The sequence below is a fragment of the Sinocyclocheilus rhinocerous genome, unplaced genomic scaffold, assembly GCF_001515625.1.
Source record: "Sinocyclocheilus rhinocerous isolate Xijiao unplaced genomic scaffold, SAMN03320098_v1.1 scaffold127, whole genome shotgun sequence".
NCBI lineage: Eukaryota > Metazoa > Chordata > Actinopteri > Cypriniformes > Cyprinidae > Sinocyclocheilus > Sinocyclocheilus rhinocerous.
Window position 1 is genome coordinate 1,345,021 of NW_015664685.1, and position 18,207 is coordinate 1,363,227.

Sequence of the window (18,207 nt, forward strand, 5' to 3'; positions counted from 1 at the left end):
CTATATAAGGAAGTCTGGCTTTTAAAGTGTGATATCTAGACCAGGAAAAGTCATGTAAATCAATAAAATCATAAAGTGGCATGGGCATTTTTAAAAAAAAATAAAGAATACACATTTTACTAGTTATGCCAAGATCTAAAATATTTTATCGGATAGAAATTAAGCAAAAAAATATTTGTAAAAATCCTAATCCTTACCCAAACAATCTTGAACAACTAGAAAAGTCATGTTCGTAAGACTGGTGTCTAGATGTTACCTGCGGATCTGTTTGAGGATGTGATCCCTGCGGATATATTTGATATTCTCATCGATGACAGATCTGGCACCCTCTTCCTCTGCCAGCTGCCTCTCCAACCACTCCACAACATCCTCATTACTGTCCCACAGATAAGCCTGCGAGAGACAAACAAAAGAATAATAATAAAATTTAAAAAAAGTGTTCAACACATGGAACTTGTTTGAAACATCCTGCCAAACAAACTTTCTGACAATGTTTCTATTTGAAAACCAAATCACAATCCTAATCAACGGCTCTTCATTTAGGCTTAGACTGATAACATCAGGCTGATCTGAAACAAAGCTGGACTTGTTCTTGTGAAGATTTGTCGAGGCGTTAATGGGCTTCCGCGCTTCTAAAAAACACAAGCACTTGTAGTCAGCAAGAACATTTAATGCCCCATATTAATCATTTTTAATCCGTTTGCTTTTAATTAAGAAACAGCGTGTTTCTCTGCTATCTGCGCATGGCAGGGTGGAGATTAATTGTATTTTAAGATAGCTCTCTCAGATTAGGGTAATGTATTAGTGGTCCAGACACCGTCTTCTGCAGATACTTTAACCTGCCCTGGGGGCTTGGCTCTGCTCCAGGACCTGGTGTGGCGACTCTTCTGAGGCCTAGTCAGAGCTCGATACGTTCATCCATTCTGATCATTTCTAACTGTCATATATTCTCTGGCCCACACACACCACTTCAAGAAAAGAAAGCTAAATATTTTTTTTTCTTTATACAGTTCTTCTGACCAACTTCTAGCTTGGCTGGCGCAGCAGTAAATTTCACATCTAAAATGCACTAAAACTACCAAAAAACTTCATGACTCAAATGAAGTCAATGTTACATAAAACTAGCAAATATTGTCAACCAACAATCATACTTCATCACTCATTAAACAATCGCCTAAAACACTGAAAGCAGGTAGCATTATACTATATATATATATATATATATTTGTAAAATATTTACAAAACAATATTGAAAGCTCTCTACTATTTCTGAATTCACTGTAGTATGTCATGTTTACATTACACTACAAAATTATTCCTAAGTTGTCCCCTTTTGTAGATGGCACTGAAACTGAAAGACTAACACTCGTGTACGTGTACGTGTTTAGCTACATCTAAATATTTTGATAATATTTAATGTTTTAGATTTTTATATAAATCGATATTACTGTTGAAATGTATCGCGGTCTTATTCAGTTTTGTACTATGTTAATTTTTGAATTAAGTTGAACAGTTTAGGAGAAAAAAAAAAAGTATGTAAATATGCAAATTGGTCTGTAGGTACAAAGAGTTTAGTGGAGGTTGTGTCTGAGTGAGAAAAGGATTCATGTAATTTAAAAGATGTAGTCAATGAATGTATTTTGTGCCAAAGCAATGTCAAATTATCCACAGTTTAGCCAACACAGTCTGCTTTTGTACTCACTGTGTGAAGAGTTTTTTTAACTTAAAAGGTAGGGTAGGCGATTTGCGAGAGGCTAGCAATAGCAAGCTAGCTTTGAAAGTAAAAGATCCCACACTCCCTGCAAATCACTCTCCAAAGACAATATAAATACATTTAGACCACTTAACTTAATGATTGTTGTCGGGATGTGAAGAGACTTTCAAAACAGCATAACAAAATTTAAAAGATGTAGTCAATGAATGTATTTTGTGCCAAAGCAATGGAAAATGATCCACAGTTTAGCCCACACAGTCTGCTTTTGTGCTCACTGTGTGAAGAGTTTTTTTAACTTAAAAGGTAGGGTAGGCGATTTGCGAGAGGCTAGCAATAGCAAGCTAGCTTTGAAAGTAAAAGATCCCACACTCCCTGCAAATCACTCTCCAAAGACAATATAAATACATTTAGACCACTTAACTTAATGATTGTTGTCGGGATGTGAAGAGACTTTCAAAACAGCATAACAAAAAATGTTTTTTCAACCAAATCACCTACCCTGCCTTTAAGTATTGAGAAATGGGTCCTGGCGATTGACTGCCAATGGTCAAAGTTTAAGACAAAATCCAATTCAAACCCAAAATTGTTTACTTTTGCTTATTAAATGTGGACATATGTTTTTAGCCAGATATTTGACTTATGCCGAGTTCACACTGCACGATTTTAGCCCGATTTCTCACTCGCCGACAGGTTTTGCGAAATCGCCGACAAATGCCCGAAATCGGAGGCAAATCGGTGCTCGTTCACGCGAGTGACAATCACGCAGTGCGAATTATCAAAGACGTGATCTGAGGGAATCGCCGACACCCGCAAAATATTTGGCATGCTAAATATCTGGAGCCGTTGGCGATTCACAATCCTGCTGTGTGAAATGAGTTCTGGGATTGTTTTATTTATGCCGAGTTCACACTGCACGATTTTCGCCCGATTTTTCACTCGCCGACAGGTTTTGCGAAATCGCTGACAAATGCCCGACATCGGAGGCAAATCGGTGCTCGTTCACGCGAGTGACAATCACGCAGTGTGAATTATCAAAGACGCGATCTGAGGGAATCACCGACACGTCGCAGACGCCCGCAAAATTTTTGGCATGCTAAATATCTGGAGCTGTCGGCGATTCACAATCACACTGTGTGAAATGATTTCTGACTGAAAAACACATCGGCGATGACCTACAGTCAATGAGAGACCAAGATACAGGGCAGAGGGAAGTTCGGGGAGGAGTTATAGACCAGAGTATCAGTATTTTAATAGATATATGAAGAATTATATCGTACAGAAACAGCCACAACATCAGCATAACAGTTACTGCAAAATTATTTACCTCCAACTCTCTTTGCAGAACACCCAATCCCTGTTCCCTGCATCTCCCTCCTGCATAATCTGTTTTTCTTTTTCTCCTTGTAGCTGGAAATCAGCTCACAGACAATTTACAGGCTATATATATATTTTTTAATAATTCCAGTCTCGCTCGAGAACTCCGGTCTGACGCACGCGGGTTCTCGCGTTATTTCCTTATCACTTCTCGCGTGTGTTTTGTTGTGAAACGTAGTTTGCGGACCAGACAGAGCTGTCGGCGATTCTTCCTATTGTGAAGTCATGCAGTGTGAAACCCCCTGTCGCCGATCCATCGTGCAATGTGAACACAGCAGCGACTGACTGCTACCTCAGATAGTCACGCAGTGTGAAAACAACGGCGATCCGACGAGTTTGAAAATCATGCAGTGTGAACTCGGCATTAGCTAAGCTGACACTTAGCCCCACTGTACACATCTAATGGGAACTGAAAAAATGAACAAAAAACATCCTTCTGTAACAAATATATTAAAAAATGTATAAAAAAAAAAAACATTTACTCATTTGCATAAGATTTTTGTTGGTGATCTGGAGAAAAGAGATTTGTTTATGTAATAGTTTTTGGTAACGTACTTTCACAGCTCCCTCTGCTTCCACGAACCAGCGGCGGAGCATGGCCTGAACCTGGCCGTCCGTCAGCTCATTGTTAGCACACTGGATCTTACTCTTAACACTGTCCTCCAGCAATAACCGCCGCAAGCGCCAGTAGAAGAACAGACGAGATGTCTGCCACTCCAGGACATCCTGAACACACACACGCAAGTCCAGATTAATTTATGGCATAGTTAACTGATTCAGGTCTTATTTAATTTGAGCTTCTGATTCTTCAACTGCGGACAAATATGAAGACAAAAGTACAACAACTAAAGTGGGAAAAAAGCAGACTAGTATAAGCTACTATAAGAGTTGAGTACTGACGGTGATGACTCCTTTCTCCTGCATGCGGCCCGGAGTGTCATGAAGGTCGGCAAACTGCACGGCTACTTGATGATATATGGGCAGCAGGAACTCTTCTCTCTCTTTCAGTTTACTCTCCAGCTCTTTACGCTCAGATACACTCAATTCTGGGGTGCCTGAAAACACACACAAACACGGAATGGATAAATGACAGGCAGGTATATCAGTCAGGCAAATTCATCAGCCGACATTTAGCCGTTTCAGACATACTGCCCACCTGAAACATTTCTGGTTAGCAGTTTTGAAGCCTTTTTGGAATGTGAGGATGAAAGTTCAAGGGATCACAATGGTAAGACGTCTTCAAATCAATCATTATTTGCCATAACTGTGGCATTTTTAATTTTATTTTTTAGTGTTATTATTATTATAATGGGTTTATTTTTGACTAGGTTTAGAAAGGCTGCATTACCTAAAACAATAACTGCTAGCTATTTCATATCATTAAATATTAATGGTTGAATTTATTACTAGAGCACATGGTAATGGAACAGATGGCTGCTGTAGCTAGGAAGAGTATTAGGTCTTATTTGGAATTGTGGTCACCTTTTATTATTTTTTTTTTGGAGTTGAGGAGTTTTTTTTTGTGCATGTGCGAAGATCATATTGGGTATTTATAAAAATCTGTTGAAGGCAGGATTTTATATCCTTTAATTTATGTAACTTCTGTAGTATTACATGATCTGAACTATTACATTTCTTCTGAACTATTACATTTAATCTATGTAACTTCTGAACTATTAATTATGTGAATCGCGAAACTGGCATCGTGTGTTTTGTGTTTGTATGTTACTGTATGCTTTTTTTATTGTGCAGTGATGTTAAATGTATTTGAATAATATTAATAAAAAAAAAAGCTATTTAAAAATAGCTTTTGCTGTTAATTGCTATATTTTTGACTGAGGTGGGATCAACAAAAAGAAAAGTGAAGCAAGCAGTGTTTTTATTAACTAAAACTATTAAAATTGTCGTTAATTGAAGTAAAATAAAATATAAAAAAAGTTAGATAAAATGGAGATAAAAAGTTTAAACTTTAATGAAAATTAGAAGTGTTGCCTTGCCAAATTACAAAAGCTAAAAAAACTAACAAAAAAAAAAACAACACCTAAAAGTTAATCTAAAATGAAACTGAAAATATACAAATAAAAGCTAATTCAAAGTATAAATAAATATTATAATAGTATATAAACAATACTAAAATAACACTGGAAATCAAGTTATTCAATTTTAATGAACAATTTAGAATAACAAAAACTGGTGAACAGTGAAAAAAAAAAACATGCTGGCTTAAGCTAATGATCATAATTCCACTATTTTGGATTTTATGTATTGGTCCCTAATTCCGTACATGAAGATCAGCAAGAATATTTAACACCACAAAAGTGTCGCCAACCGAGGAGCTCTCCAGGATCGCACAACAGCCTGTGGCTGTTCGAAAGAGATCGATCCTGTCAGAGCTAATCATTCAGCGTGGCCGCCTGCAACACCGCAGGCCACTATGGTGGCAAGGTCCTCTTTAGTGACTGTTGACAGGGTAATCGATCGAAGGAGGTACAGAACAGCAACGGGTCTGATTGCTCTGAGACCCCTGTGATTGACACGTCTCCTCAGGGAGAAGAGAAAGGGTCAACGCAATCAGCAGAAAGCAGTGATGAGGTGCTTTAATATAACACTCATACACGTCCAATAAAACAAGATAGGATTTCAGTGGAGAGACAGAGCACTGTAAACAACTTACCCAATCTTTCTGCAAGCCCCATGTATACAGGGTCCACCCGCCTCATGGTCTTCACCAGGTCTTTTTTACGGAACTTGATCTCCACCGTGCCTTCAGGCTCCAGCACGCCACCACTGCAGAACGCACACACTCATGACACCCGCCTCATGGTCTTCACCAGGTCTTTTTTACGGAACTTGATCTCCACCGTGCCTTCAGGCTCCAACACGCCACCACTGCAGAACACACACACTCATGAATCAGTTTATTCAAATAGGCTATTACAATGAATCTGTTTGAAACATTTATTCAATGCTTTTCTTGCATCATCACTCAAAATGGCCTGCCTGTAAGGTCTAACCACTTTATTTTTTATTTATTCATATTTTATGCAGTGTTAATTCACTGTTACAAAAAAAAAAAAAAAAAAGATGTGGGGCACAATGACAAACCGACATCAAGATTAATTATTGTGTGATATTAATGAACTTTGAAGGTTAATTTTTATTAATCAGCTAATTACAGAGTCAGCGATAAAGCTGATTGCTAATGATGATGATCCCAGCTCAGTCGGTGAACAAAACTGAAAAAATCTAGAGTGGATCAAAAATTAAAAAGACTTCAATTCAGGGCTTCTCTAGTTGAGGTCAAGGTCAAGCAGGATGTGGTGCACAATGACAAACCAAAAACTAAACACACCAAACAACAAAACAAACCAAAACAAAAAACCTAAAAACAAACAAAGACCAAAGCCAAACAAAACAAAACCATACAAAGCCAAACAAAACCAAACACAACCAAACAAACCAAAACCATGCAAAGCCAAACACAACCAAACAAAACAAAACAAAACCATACAAAGCCAAACAAAACCAAAACCATGCAAAGCCAAACACAACCAAACAAAACAAAACCATGCAAAGCCAAACACAACCAAACAAAACCATACAAAGCCAAACAAAACCAAACACAACCAAACAAAACAAAACCATACAAAGCCAAACACAACCAAACAAAACAAAACCATACAAAGCCAAACAAAACCAAACACAACCAAACAAATCAAAACCATACAAAGCCAAACAAAACAAAACACAACCAAAAAAACCAAAACCATACAAAGCCAAACAAAACAAAACAAAACCAAAAACATCAAAACGAAGCACAACCAATGCAGAGTTAATACACTGTTAGTTACGTTTACATAAAATAAAAATAAAAAAGATGCAATGCACAATGACAAACAAAACTGGTTCTTACCGGCTGTCCTTATCTGCATACATCTCCATGTGGCGAAGGTTGATGGTGGGGTCTATGACGACCCATGACCCTCCCCTGAGCTCTGCCTGCGGTGGGATGTACACCAACACTGGCTGGCTGTATTCTCTCAGGCCGTCCACTATATATGCTCCAAACTTCAGCACCTGGTCATACATGTCTGAAGACAGGAGAGCATGAGGTGTTAGCAGAGACTATCATAGCTCACTAAAGCACATCCTACTTCATTTCCCATATCACTGACCTTTCATCCCTCCAGAGAAGCCCCTCCAGTTGGCAAACACCATGAGTGGAAGCCCCTCTCTGTTGAAGTCTTTAATGGCCTGTGCAGTCTTAAAAGCAGAGTCGGGGAACCACACTTGCCCTGCTTGTTGGATGATCTAAAGGAAACAACATAAAACACTGGTCATCTTACTGAAAGAAATCAAGTGAGTGAGTGTGTGAGTGTTTCTTAGTGGTCACCTTTGCTTCTGAGTCCAAATTCGCTGGGTCTGCTGGGATTGACAGCTCCACTGATCGGGTTTCCACTGCAACGACTCCAGTTGGGATCCCGCCCAACCTACAAATTGGCAAGCGAGAATGTGTGTTACACAGGGACAGATTAAACTAATGCTCAACAATAAAAAAATAAAAAATAAAATTCTAAAAATGTATTTTACACATTTTATCCTTCAGTTAAAGGGATATTTCTAATTTTCTAAAAAGTGTCATCATATTGACTCATTTATTATATTTCTGTACAGCAGAACTCTTAAAACATTTACAGTATCCCAATCACACATTTAATTTTTTATTAATTATTATTTGATTGCATAAATTAAAAATGTATCAAAAATAAATACTGATTGAAAATAACCAAACAATTATCAAAACGATTATTTTAAATTAGGCTTCATCTAAATTAACTACAATTCGTAATTATACTTCTTCATGCAGTGGACTTAACTAATAATTAATTACATTTTTTCCAACAATGTATAAAATATTTGAAATTTGTATTATTATTTTTTTAAATAGCATGTAAAAAATAGATAAAAGTAAACTGAATAGCAAAATAAGGTTTTATCATGCAGACAAATACTCTAAATTTCAAACAATCTAATCATTGTCAATCTGTATTGTGGCAGATAGCTAAAGGAGTATGGATCAGAAGACTGATGTGAAACTAATGTTCCCCACAGGAGCTTTCAAAGTGCATTTATCAGAGCAGGACCTTCCCAATTGACAAACGCTGCCCTATAGGAATTGAGGTCAGAGGTCAACACAAGTTCACTGAGGAGTGTAAAGGCTCAGATTGTGTGGTTAATCATTACAAAAATAAGTATTTGTGAATATGCATCCCTGCATTTTTAACAACAACAACAACAACAACAACAACAACAACAACAACAACAACAACAACAACAACAACAACAACAACAACAACAACAACAACAACAACAACAACAACAACAACAACAACAACAACAACAACAACAACAACAACAACAACAACAACAACAACAACAACAACAACAACAACAACAACAACAAGGATACTTCTCAAGAAAATCCCTTTTAAAAATGGTTAGTTCTGAGAGCTCTACAGTAGTTTGTTTGCATTACAATATCAGACCAAGTGCCATCTGCAAGTTTTAGGACTTGCCTAAGAGTCCCAGTACTTTTTGGGGTGACAGTATTTATTGGTGCTTACCTGGCCCGCCCTACGATTACACTCTGTGCCCACGGCTGCATGATCTCCAGAAAAGAGCCGTGGTCAAAGAAGCCGCTCACCAACGCACCCTTAATGTCTGTATGGAAGGAGAGAGCACGTTAGAGCTGCATTAGCATCCTATCTTCATCAGAGATATGCTGAGCTTAACCGAGGGGAAGCACATGCTTGCTGCAGGATAGGGTTACCATTCATTTACACTGAGACCTGTCTCTGCACTGAGACAAAGATTCTTCTCCATGCAACCCGCTCTCGATATCTCCCCACCTCACTGTGGCAATTACAGTGATGTGTAATCTGTCTCGCCAATAAAAAACACTCCATATATCCCAGAGTGTCTTATCTCTTGAGTGGAGAGACCTAGTTCTGTGCCTCAAACATAAACCTTTAGACCACATTCATCCATTACTGGACACTTCCTCCATCTAATAACAAATCACTTAGCACAATTAATACAAAAGATAACACTGTATGAGGCTTCAACAAATTGACAAGTTGATCTCTTTTGACAGCACAATGTCACTGACACAGAAACATTCCTCAGCGTCCCTCGTTTTTTGTTTTTAAAGCAAGAATTTTTATTACAGTAAGGCACTTACAATGGAAGTACATCTAAGAGGTTCCACGATAAAAATCTTTCCACAGATGCTGTCAACAGAGTTAAACGTGTAATGAAGTCTAGGGTTGCAGCATCTACTCACTCTGACTGGGACGTCCTGCTAACATCCAGCGTGGGTCGTAAGGTGCCTTCGTAGGAACAAACTCCACTGGCCGATCGATAGGATCTTTAGCACTGAGCATCGGCACAGGACTCGACTTATTCTGAAGGAGAACAGCACTGTTAGACTCGAATTTAGATTCTCTGGGTTTCATGTCACAGTCTTCTGCATACCTTTGGCATGTAAGACAGCCAGAGCAGTAATGTAAACACTCCCTCAAAATCATCGCACACAGTGGTGTGTGTGACTCCATTATTGTGCATGATCTGCACTCCACCCAGCTGGTTATTGGAGGTGTACACCTCACGACCCAGAACCTGTGGAGAAAGAGCAAAGCGGTGAATGAAGAAGGTTTGTTCACAAGTCTGCAACTCTGAGTATTACTGAAGAAGAACTAGTTGCTGGATTGTGTAAAGTATGTTTGTGAGATACATCACATTGAATAAGATACTGAGCAGTTTTAAGGCAGTTGGTGTGAAGATATCCTCAAGAACTTCATATTATGCATTGGTTTCAGAGTTTTGTCTGTGAAATGGTCAGTACATTAGTTAAAGCCACAATATACTCTTGGGAGAAGTTTCTTCGCCAAGTGTTCTTTGCTCAAGGGTAAACATCAGTTCGAAGTAGGCCACTATTCTGGGAACTGAGTGAAGAAATTAACCTGAAATGCTATCAAAGGCCTATCACCTATAATGCTATCAAAGGCCAATAGCAATTTAAAGGTGATTAAACACCAAAATGAACTCCAAAACATCTTTGCTTCGGCCAAAGTTTGTTTAAAATTACATCATAATCATTCGTTCTTTGACTTCACTTAAAGTATTTAGTCTACACACCTTTTACAGTAATTTCTTCATTGCTGTCTGTAGTCTTCATGGAGACTGATATGCCATTATGAGAATTAGCGATCACTTGGTTGCACACCAGTCTAATATTGTGGAACCATCGATTTCATATTAACTCCTGCCCATAAACATCACATAAAAAAAAAAAGAACTGTGGTTGGTCATTTTACATGTTGGTCAGGCATGTCCCACTAGCCTTTTCATATTACTGCCATTGAACTCTTGAATGGATTCAGGAGTCAAGCTACAGCACTACCCCTGGTGTCAATCAAGCATTGCAATGATGCTCAAAGTCCAAAGAACTTCAACTTTAACCCTTTATGACCGTGCAAACAATTCCATTAACGTATAATTGATGGTGCCACCTTGACAACAGACTGTAATGAGACCGTTTTGGCCAGAATAAGCTACAACGTGGACCAGACTTTATGTTGATCAATGTGATGTCACAAACTCTTCTTCTTGCTTCTTACTTGAGGAAACACAAAACTAGGAATCATGGTGTGTGTATTCTGTGTTATGGCAGTGTCAGTGCTATGGAGGTCCTGGGGCTGTGTGGATCAATACCATCACGCAGGCAGTCAGCCCAGTGCTGGAGGCTGAGGAGAGTCTGCTCTCGGCTCAATGCTGTCAATGACCCGGGAAGAATGACGGTGTCACTGAGTGGTCAGTGGCGGAGAGTAAGGTTTTTTTTATGCCTCTGGGACTACATCAATACTCAGATTTCGCCTTCCTTCACACACTGATTAAAGAAATCACACACAATGTTTTCAGCAGAGTGATGTAATTTTTGTGGTAGTGTAAATACTGTGAAGCATTTCTGTTCATTTGAGCTCCTTGACAACTTCTGGTTGAATCAATGGCATGAGTTTGGGGCAAGACTACCTGTTGGGCTGAACAATGGCATATTGAAGGGGTGTCCAATCCCGTTCCTGGAGTGTCACGGTCTTGCAGAATTTAGCTCCAATCCCAATTAAACAAACCACCAAATCCAAGTATTCGGGCAACTTCTAGGCAAGTGTGCTAGGAAGAGTGTGTTGGTGATTTTGCAATTGTGTGTGGTGCTGCTAGTGGCATAGAAATGTACTACTCAGCTTCTCTAATTTCTGCTTTCCTCACAAGAAAAATGAATACACTGTTTCAAAAGTAAACTGTTTTACTCACAACTGGCTATTTATTTACCCCTTCTAGAAAAGCCAATGCCAACATAACACTCAAACTTACTAAATTTGTGGCTATGTTCATACCAGAGTCTTGATCTTGGAGTCTTGGTCTTGAGACCACATACATTGATTTGGGTTATGATCTGGATCTCTTGGAAAGCTTTCACACTAGGCACATTTGCTGCGATGAGTGCGGTCTGAATCAGAGTGCACTTGTTCCTGGTGCCCCTTACAGCGTTGGTCTGGTTTTAGACTCACTTGATTCTATTGAAACCCAGTGCATCTTGTGTCATCACAAGCTAGCATTATAGACAACACAATGCTGGCCAATATATTTTTGTTTTACGCAGTTCCAAACTCTTAGGCCCTGTCCCATATGGCACCCTAAACCCTCGCGGTCTTCCTCGGAGTCCGCACTTTCGTGACGTAATGCCGCTTTGACTGTCGGGTAGAAGTCTGCTGCGGAGCTCGCACCAGTGCGGGCTTGAAAAGAAGTGCGGATTGAGGGCGCATAACGGCGCTTTTGAGCACCCTTCTGAATGCTAAAATGACAAATGTGACACCCTACGGTCTTGTGGACTTAACGGACACGCGCATGCGCACGCGGCAGCCATTGTAAGTCCGTAATTTATACAATCAGTGCACATGAATTGTTCCATTTGGGACAGGGCCTTAGACATCCTCCTCTAGATAGCTTCAGGGTTCTGTACCGTGGTGCACTTTCATATTACCAGTTTTTTTACCTGTTTCAAACTAAACTGCTAGTGTGAAATCTCCCTTGGACTGCATCTACGGTATATCTCAGCTTATGGTCTTATATAAGATTGGTTTGGATTTGGAGTGCATCTAGTTTTGAATTTTTGGAATATAGTTTTGGTCAGGGCATTGACTCCAACTCCCGACAGCATACATGTGTCTGGTATGTACCTTCTTTTGTTCCAATGGCTAATGAAAAACTTAACTCTTCCATACCTTCCACAGTGATAGAATTACTAAGGCTTGACCATCCACAGAAAGGCAACTCTGAATGAGACAGACTTCTTTGTAACAGTTAGACTCCCTTGCAGACATGATGTGCCCTGAGACCTGTGTGGTAATGCTTATCACGGGTATTTGTAAATGAGCCGATCACGGTTCTGCTCTAATTAACACAGTAATGGGACTGTAAAGAACATTTTCAGATGGAGATAGATGGGGCGTTCCTGCGGTTCCAGAGAGGACAACCAGACATTGGCCGTGACACATGGCCGTGCCTGAAATATCTGAATACCGTTTTTCTGTCCAGACCGAACATTCAATAATCGTTAAAGGAAATTGTTCTGAATAAGAATCGTTCCCAACCCTAATCTAGAGCTACAGAGAGTGATGGGAGAAAGGCAGAGCGAGACAGGGATATCTATAGCAGTAGAAGTGCTCATTCTGTTCTCAGAGGAATGATATGGGTGTCCCTCCCCGGTCTCAGCCCCAGGCATCAGCCTATTTCTATGCAAATAACAACTTCACGCTTCTCTTTCTATTATTCCTGCAGGAGCTGCAGCATCATGATGGGAGACCGAGAGAGAGACGCGGGGGGATGGCAGTCACTGAGGGGTGAATTATAAACCTACAGAAACACACACACATTTGTTTTTCTATCATGGCAGGTGACTTCTATTGTCTTTATACTGAGATACCAGTTTTTATACTGTCCCACAGTTTGTAGAAAAATTATTTATGTTCCCAATAAAGCACATGGGGTACCTTTGTTTAATTTTTTAAGCCTGAAATCAGTAGACCCCAATTACATAGTAATTGCCTGGAAAAACTCAACAGTACACACTTTGCACACAAATTTTTGGTTATAATTTATTTTACAGTGCGTGTACTTACAAAGTTCTTACCCAAGAAATTACTGGGTAGTATAATATAACTACATGGGTTAAGTATAGGTTTAGAGGTAGGTTCAGGGATAGTACATAGTTATTACTCAGTTATTTTTACTGTATAAGTACATAATATGTACACGCGGAACAAGACTGCTACCAAATTTTCTCCTTTTGTATTTTATGAAATAAAGTCATATGGGTTTGGAATGACATGAGGGATGAATAAATGATGAGAGAATTTTAATTTTTGGGTGGGCTGTTCCTTTAACACGTGCTTGAATGCACAGCCAACCACATCCAATCACCTTCACCAGTAAAATAAGAAACTGGCTGATTCATAAAAGTCATATTGTAACGCAGTTGTGGTAATTGCATGAATTAGGGATTCATTTATTTGGGTCATAGTTGAGTGCACACAAGGCTTTTGGAGTTCACGCTAACCTGTCACAATTCCTGCCTCTGCCCAATCAAATTACTTCATGCAATTAAAAGAGAGGCCAATTAAAATGCCCTTATCAGCAGAGTGAATAGGCAATTTATGTGCAAATGCCATCTTTCATGGAAGCAACTAAACAACAGAGAAGACCTTTGAAAACATACAAAGCATACTAGGCGAATTATAAAACTGCTTTGAGGAGGCACAGTTGTGGCATGTAGTGGATTCTAACTCTAAACCAGAAAACACATTAACGGGTGCAGCTGCTGACCTTATTGAGAGCTCCAGCTCCAGTCAGGATGATGTGAGAGTTCTCCACCTGTATGGTTCTTTGGCCCAGTCTCACCAGATATGCTCCAATTCCAATGGCCCTGCATGTCACCTGAGCACCACCAAACACACAGATACTCAAAACACTATAACATAGACACTGCTGTATAAAAGATTTTTTACTTTTTTTTTTGAAAGACCTTCATCTTAATTGGAAAGGTAGAGCTTTACTAAATGTATTGCTAATGAGTTCTTATGAATATACCAGAGTGTAACTTTTCCAAATGTTTTGCCAAATCTTTGCCATATTTTGTAACAAGTGTGTGGGTTCTGTCAGCGTACTAGGTTCATGGTGATGATATCCTCATACGCCAGCGAAGATTCACCTGCGATCATGCCAGAACCTCTCAAGTTCTCCACACCCAACCCCTCCTCTTTACCAATGATATCAGTGATCTTATACCTGCAAAGACACAAATGTTCCATTAGAGGAGAATTTACATTACAGTAGAACAACAAAAAAAATGACCCTAATCAATGACAGCAAAAAATTCCTGATGATCTTTTGAATAAAAAAGTTCAATGTAAATCTCCAGAACTCAAATCTCCCAGTCCAACCACTTACTGAAACTAAGCTGCAAAACCCCTTGTTCTTATACCAGATATAAAAGCATTAACAATCCCTATTAATGATGAGGAAGTTGGACAGAAACCTATTTACAAACACCAGAATAATTTAATATTTTTACAATTTGTTTAGAACTGCTGATCCTTTCAAAAGATAATGAGAGACAGGGTGGTAACTGGTCATGTAAAACTACTTTTGGGGAAGAAAACCTTTTTGCGCAGAGAAATTAGTGAAAAGGGGAAAATAAAATAATAAGAACAAAATTTATCAATGACCCCCTACCAACTTACTAATTTTTGAGCTAAAAATCTGAATGTGGGATAATACGTAAGTCACCTGGATTGACCCTCATCTTCCACATGTTCACAGTAGACTGAGTTCAGAGCAGACACCTTCTTATAGTCCTGAGGTGTGAGGTACAGGTACTTAAAGCCCTACCAATCAGCAGGAAAACACAGTGATTACGACACTCATCTTGAAGATAAACACTACATCAATGATCACTGATCCCTTCCCCTGGAGCCACTCCAAACCTTGTATGGGTCTGTTGGATCCTGCCAGGCCACGTGGAACATGTGTCTGATCTCCTCAGCCAGGCCAATCCGGGCCCCGCTGTTGGCAGCGATATAGATTCGTGGAATGCCGCTTTCCCGCGCCATCTCTGAAGCCTGCTGGAACAGCACATCCTCCTGCGGCCCGAAGGAGCCAATCTTATGTGTGATGTCATTGCTGATCACAATAATCTCACGGCCGGCTGGGTACTCAGGGGTTCGGAGAGTCATCCGCCATGCTACCATGCCAATCTAGAGAATCATGGAATCATGAGTTAAACTTTTCTTCCCCATTCACAATAAAGGTGATAACTAAATAAATGCTTGTGGATCCTCACAAATCAACATTTAAGAAGCAAAGGGGCCCCCTACAGTCTACAAAGTTTACTGCATGTGATCATTTGTTGAAAATGAGCAAAAAATGCCACAAATTAAGATTGGATTACATAGTTTACCTGTTTAAGTCAAATTACCGTTATTTCTATAGCGCTTTATACAATGTAGATTGTTTCAAAGCAACTTTACAGTGGTAAACAAGAAAATAATGATTAAATGATGCAAACAGAATTTAATTTTGCTGTAAAGCAGCTCTAAAAAGACAATAGTAAACAGTCAATGTTCAGCTAAAATCAGTTCATTGTTGATTCAGTTCGGTTCAGTTTTGAAAAAATAAATTTTTACAAAACATACGTTTTAGCCATTATCATTAACATGGTGCAATCTTACCTCATTTCCTCCAGGTAGGCGGTTCATCTGCACCAGCTGACCCTGAGAATCCAGAACCAGCTCTGTAAAGGTGAGCAATTCCGATGGAAGAGGACACTTTGGTAAGTTGGCGTGTGCATCCATGGACTGCCATAGCTTCCTTAGAGCCTAGAGGAAAACTGACACCTTAACAAACTAATCACATATGAGAAATGTTTATCTTCATATATTTAGTGTTTTTATTTAAAAAATATATAAAATAAATATAAATAAAGTCTTCAAAATGTAATTACAGGTGCAATGGATAAACCAACAACCGATAATCATTATTAACTTTGTGTATTAAAATATACACTACTGTTCAAATGTTTGGGGTCAGTAGGATTTGAATGTTATTTTAAATAGTCTCTTACACCGTGTCTACGCCGGATGTGAGCGGCACGACACGTCACAACAAAAGACAATAGAACCCATAATAATCAGTGATGCTGTCTACACTGGATGTGGCACGATGCGACACGACAAATCCCATGTAGTACACTGATGCCTCGTTCTATTTATGACGTACTGACACAAAGTACAAATGATCTGCAAACGGTCGCTTTGTCGCGTCAAGTGTAGACACAGTGTTATGCTCACCAAGGCTGTATTTGATCAAAAATAAAGTAATAACAGTAATATTGTGAAATACTTTTACAATTTAAAAGAAGTTTTCCATTTTACAAGATTTTAAAATATAATTTATTCCTGTGATAGCAAAGCTGAATTTTCAGCAGACATTACTCCAGTCTTCAGTCACATGATGCTTCAGAAATCATTCTAATATGATGAAATGATAACCACTCAAGTAACATTTAATATCATTATCAATTACGAAAACAGTATTTTTTCTGGAAAACCATGATATATTTTTTTCAGGATTCTTTGATGAAGAGAAAGTGCAAAAGAACATAGAACATATATATATTTTGCAACATTAAAAATGTCTTTATTGCCAATGTAACACGTCCTTGCTGAATAAAAGTATTCCTTTCTTAAAAAAAAAAAAATCTTACTGACCTTAAACATTTGAATGGTGAATATATATTGAAATCAAATTAAATCTTAAAATGTGTAAAGTTTTGCCATTACTAGACTAGTCTTTAGAGATACCTGACGGAACATCTCTGGAAAGTCGTAGACATAGGTGGTACCGAGGCTCTGGGCCTGGAAGCGTTTGGACTGCAGGAGGTCTTTAGTGACGTAGGGTGTGTTGATGAGCATGCCATGAAGAGGACCCTGCTTATCTCCATAGGCCTGGAACATGATCTGATGACAGAGAGACAGAGGGCAAAAGAGAGTCAGCTAGTCATTGGTAAAGGTAAAGAAATACAAATAACCATAAATAAATCTATAATTTTCCCCACGTCTAAAAAAACATATAACAGCTGGCAACAATGATACAAACAAATAGCACTGACAGTCACAATGACAAAAGATGATTTTGCAAACATTTCAAAAACTATCAATTCTATTTAACGCCATGAAATAGCATTTTTACTTTGAGACAGAAAAAGTCAGCACATCACTGACAAATGAAATTAAATGGTGACTAGCACAGTGACAAATCACTGAAAACCAACATTTGAAAGAATGAAACTGTGCAACTGCTGCCTTAGTGCAACGCACAGTACCATTTATATGTTTGGACACACATGACTCAATTAATTTTTCCCATGATAAATATAAATAAAATAAATATAATGTGATGCTGCTTATTATTCATTATTAGTAATATCATAAACATCTACAATACCATTCAAAAGTCTGGGGACAGTAGGATTTAAAAAAAAATTTTTTAATAAATTGATAAAAGTTAAAACTATTCTTTTGAACTTTCTATACATCAAAGAAACCTGAAAAACAATGGATTATGGCTTGCCCTAAAATATTGCAGCACAGCTGTTTTCAACATAATAATAAGAGATGTTTCTTGAGCACCAAATCAACATATTCAGCTTTGCCATTACATTTAATTTCTAATAATATTACACAACATTACTGTTTTACTGTATCTTTTTTGATTAAATAAATGCTTCTTTCAAAAGCAAAAAATCTGATGAACCCCAAACCAGAACTGTACTTTAAATATAATAATTTATAATAGTTTTTTTTATAATTATATAATTCTAAATAAATAAGAAAAAAAGTCTGATAATTTTTTTAATAAATGAAAGCAATTTTTTTATTAATTATAAATATATAAATTAGGGATGCACCGATACCACTTTTTCCAGTACTCGCCCGATACCGATA

At 38.4% G+C, this 18,207-nt stretch overlaps 1 protein-coding gene across 9 annotated transcripts in view; it reads right to left on the reverse strand.

Moving 5' to 3' along the window:
* acaca (acetyl-CoA carboxylase alpha) overlaps nucleotides 1–18,207 on the reverse strand; it is a 73,592-nt gene that overhangs the window by 5,831 nt on the left and 49,554 nt on the right. For 4 of the 9 annotated variants that reach the window (XM_016541117.1, XM_016541115.1, XM_016541113.1 and 1 more), the window contains 17 exons: nucleotides 17,065–17,220; nucleotides 15,934–16,080; nucleotides 15,190–15,459; nucleotides 14,993–15,090; nucleotides 14,371–14,491; nucleotides 14,030–14,140; nucleotides 9,623–9,766; nucleotides 9,432–9,552; nucleotides 8,713–8,809; nucleotides 7,482–7,578; nucleotides 7,264–7,399; nucleotides 7,002–7,179; nucleotides 5,906–5,977; nucleotides 5,763–5,803; nucleotides 3,989–4,143; nucleotides 3,644–3,814; nucleotides 257–393 (listed from right to left, as the gene is read on the reverse strand). In XM_016541117.1, coding sequence (XP_016396603.1) covers nucleotides 257–393; nucleotides 3,644–3,814; nucleotides 3,989–4,143; nucleotides 5,763–5,803; nucleotides 5,906–5,977; nucleotides 7,002–7,179; nucleotides 7,264–7,399; nucleotides 7,482–7,578; nucleotides 8,713–8,809; nucleotides 9,432–9,552; nucleotides 9,623–9,766; nucleotides 14,030–14,140; nucleotides 14,371–14,491; nucleotides 14,993–15,090; nucleotides 15,190–15,459; nucleotides 15,934–16,080; nucleotides 17,065–17,220 — 2,252 coding nt within the window. Of the gene's footprint in view, nucleotides 1–256; nucleotides 394–3,643; nucleotides 3,815–3,988; nucleotides 4,144–5,762; nucleotides 5,876–5,905; nucleotides 5,978–7,001; nucleotides 7,180–7,263; nucleotides 7,400–7,481; nucleotides 7,579–8,712; nucleotides 8,810–9,431; nucleotides 9,553–9,622; nucleotides 9,767–14,029; nucleotides 14,141–14,370; nucleotides 14,492–14,992; nucleotides 15,091–15,189; nucleotides 15,460–15,933; nucleotides 16,081–17,064; nucleotides 17,221–18,207 lie in introns of those variants that run through there. The other 5 variants (XM_016541118.1, XM_016541116.1, XM_016541114.1 and 2 more) reach the window with 2 other exon arrangements.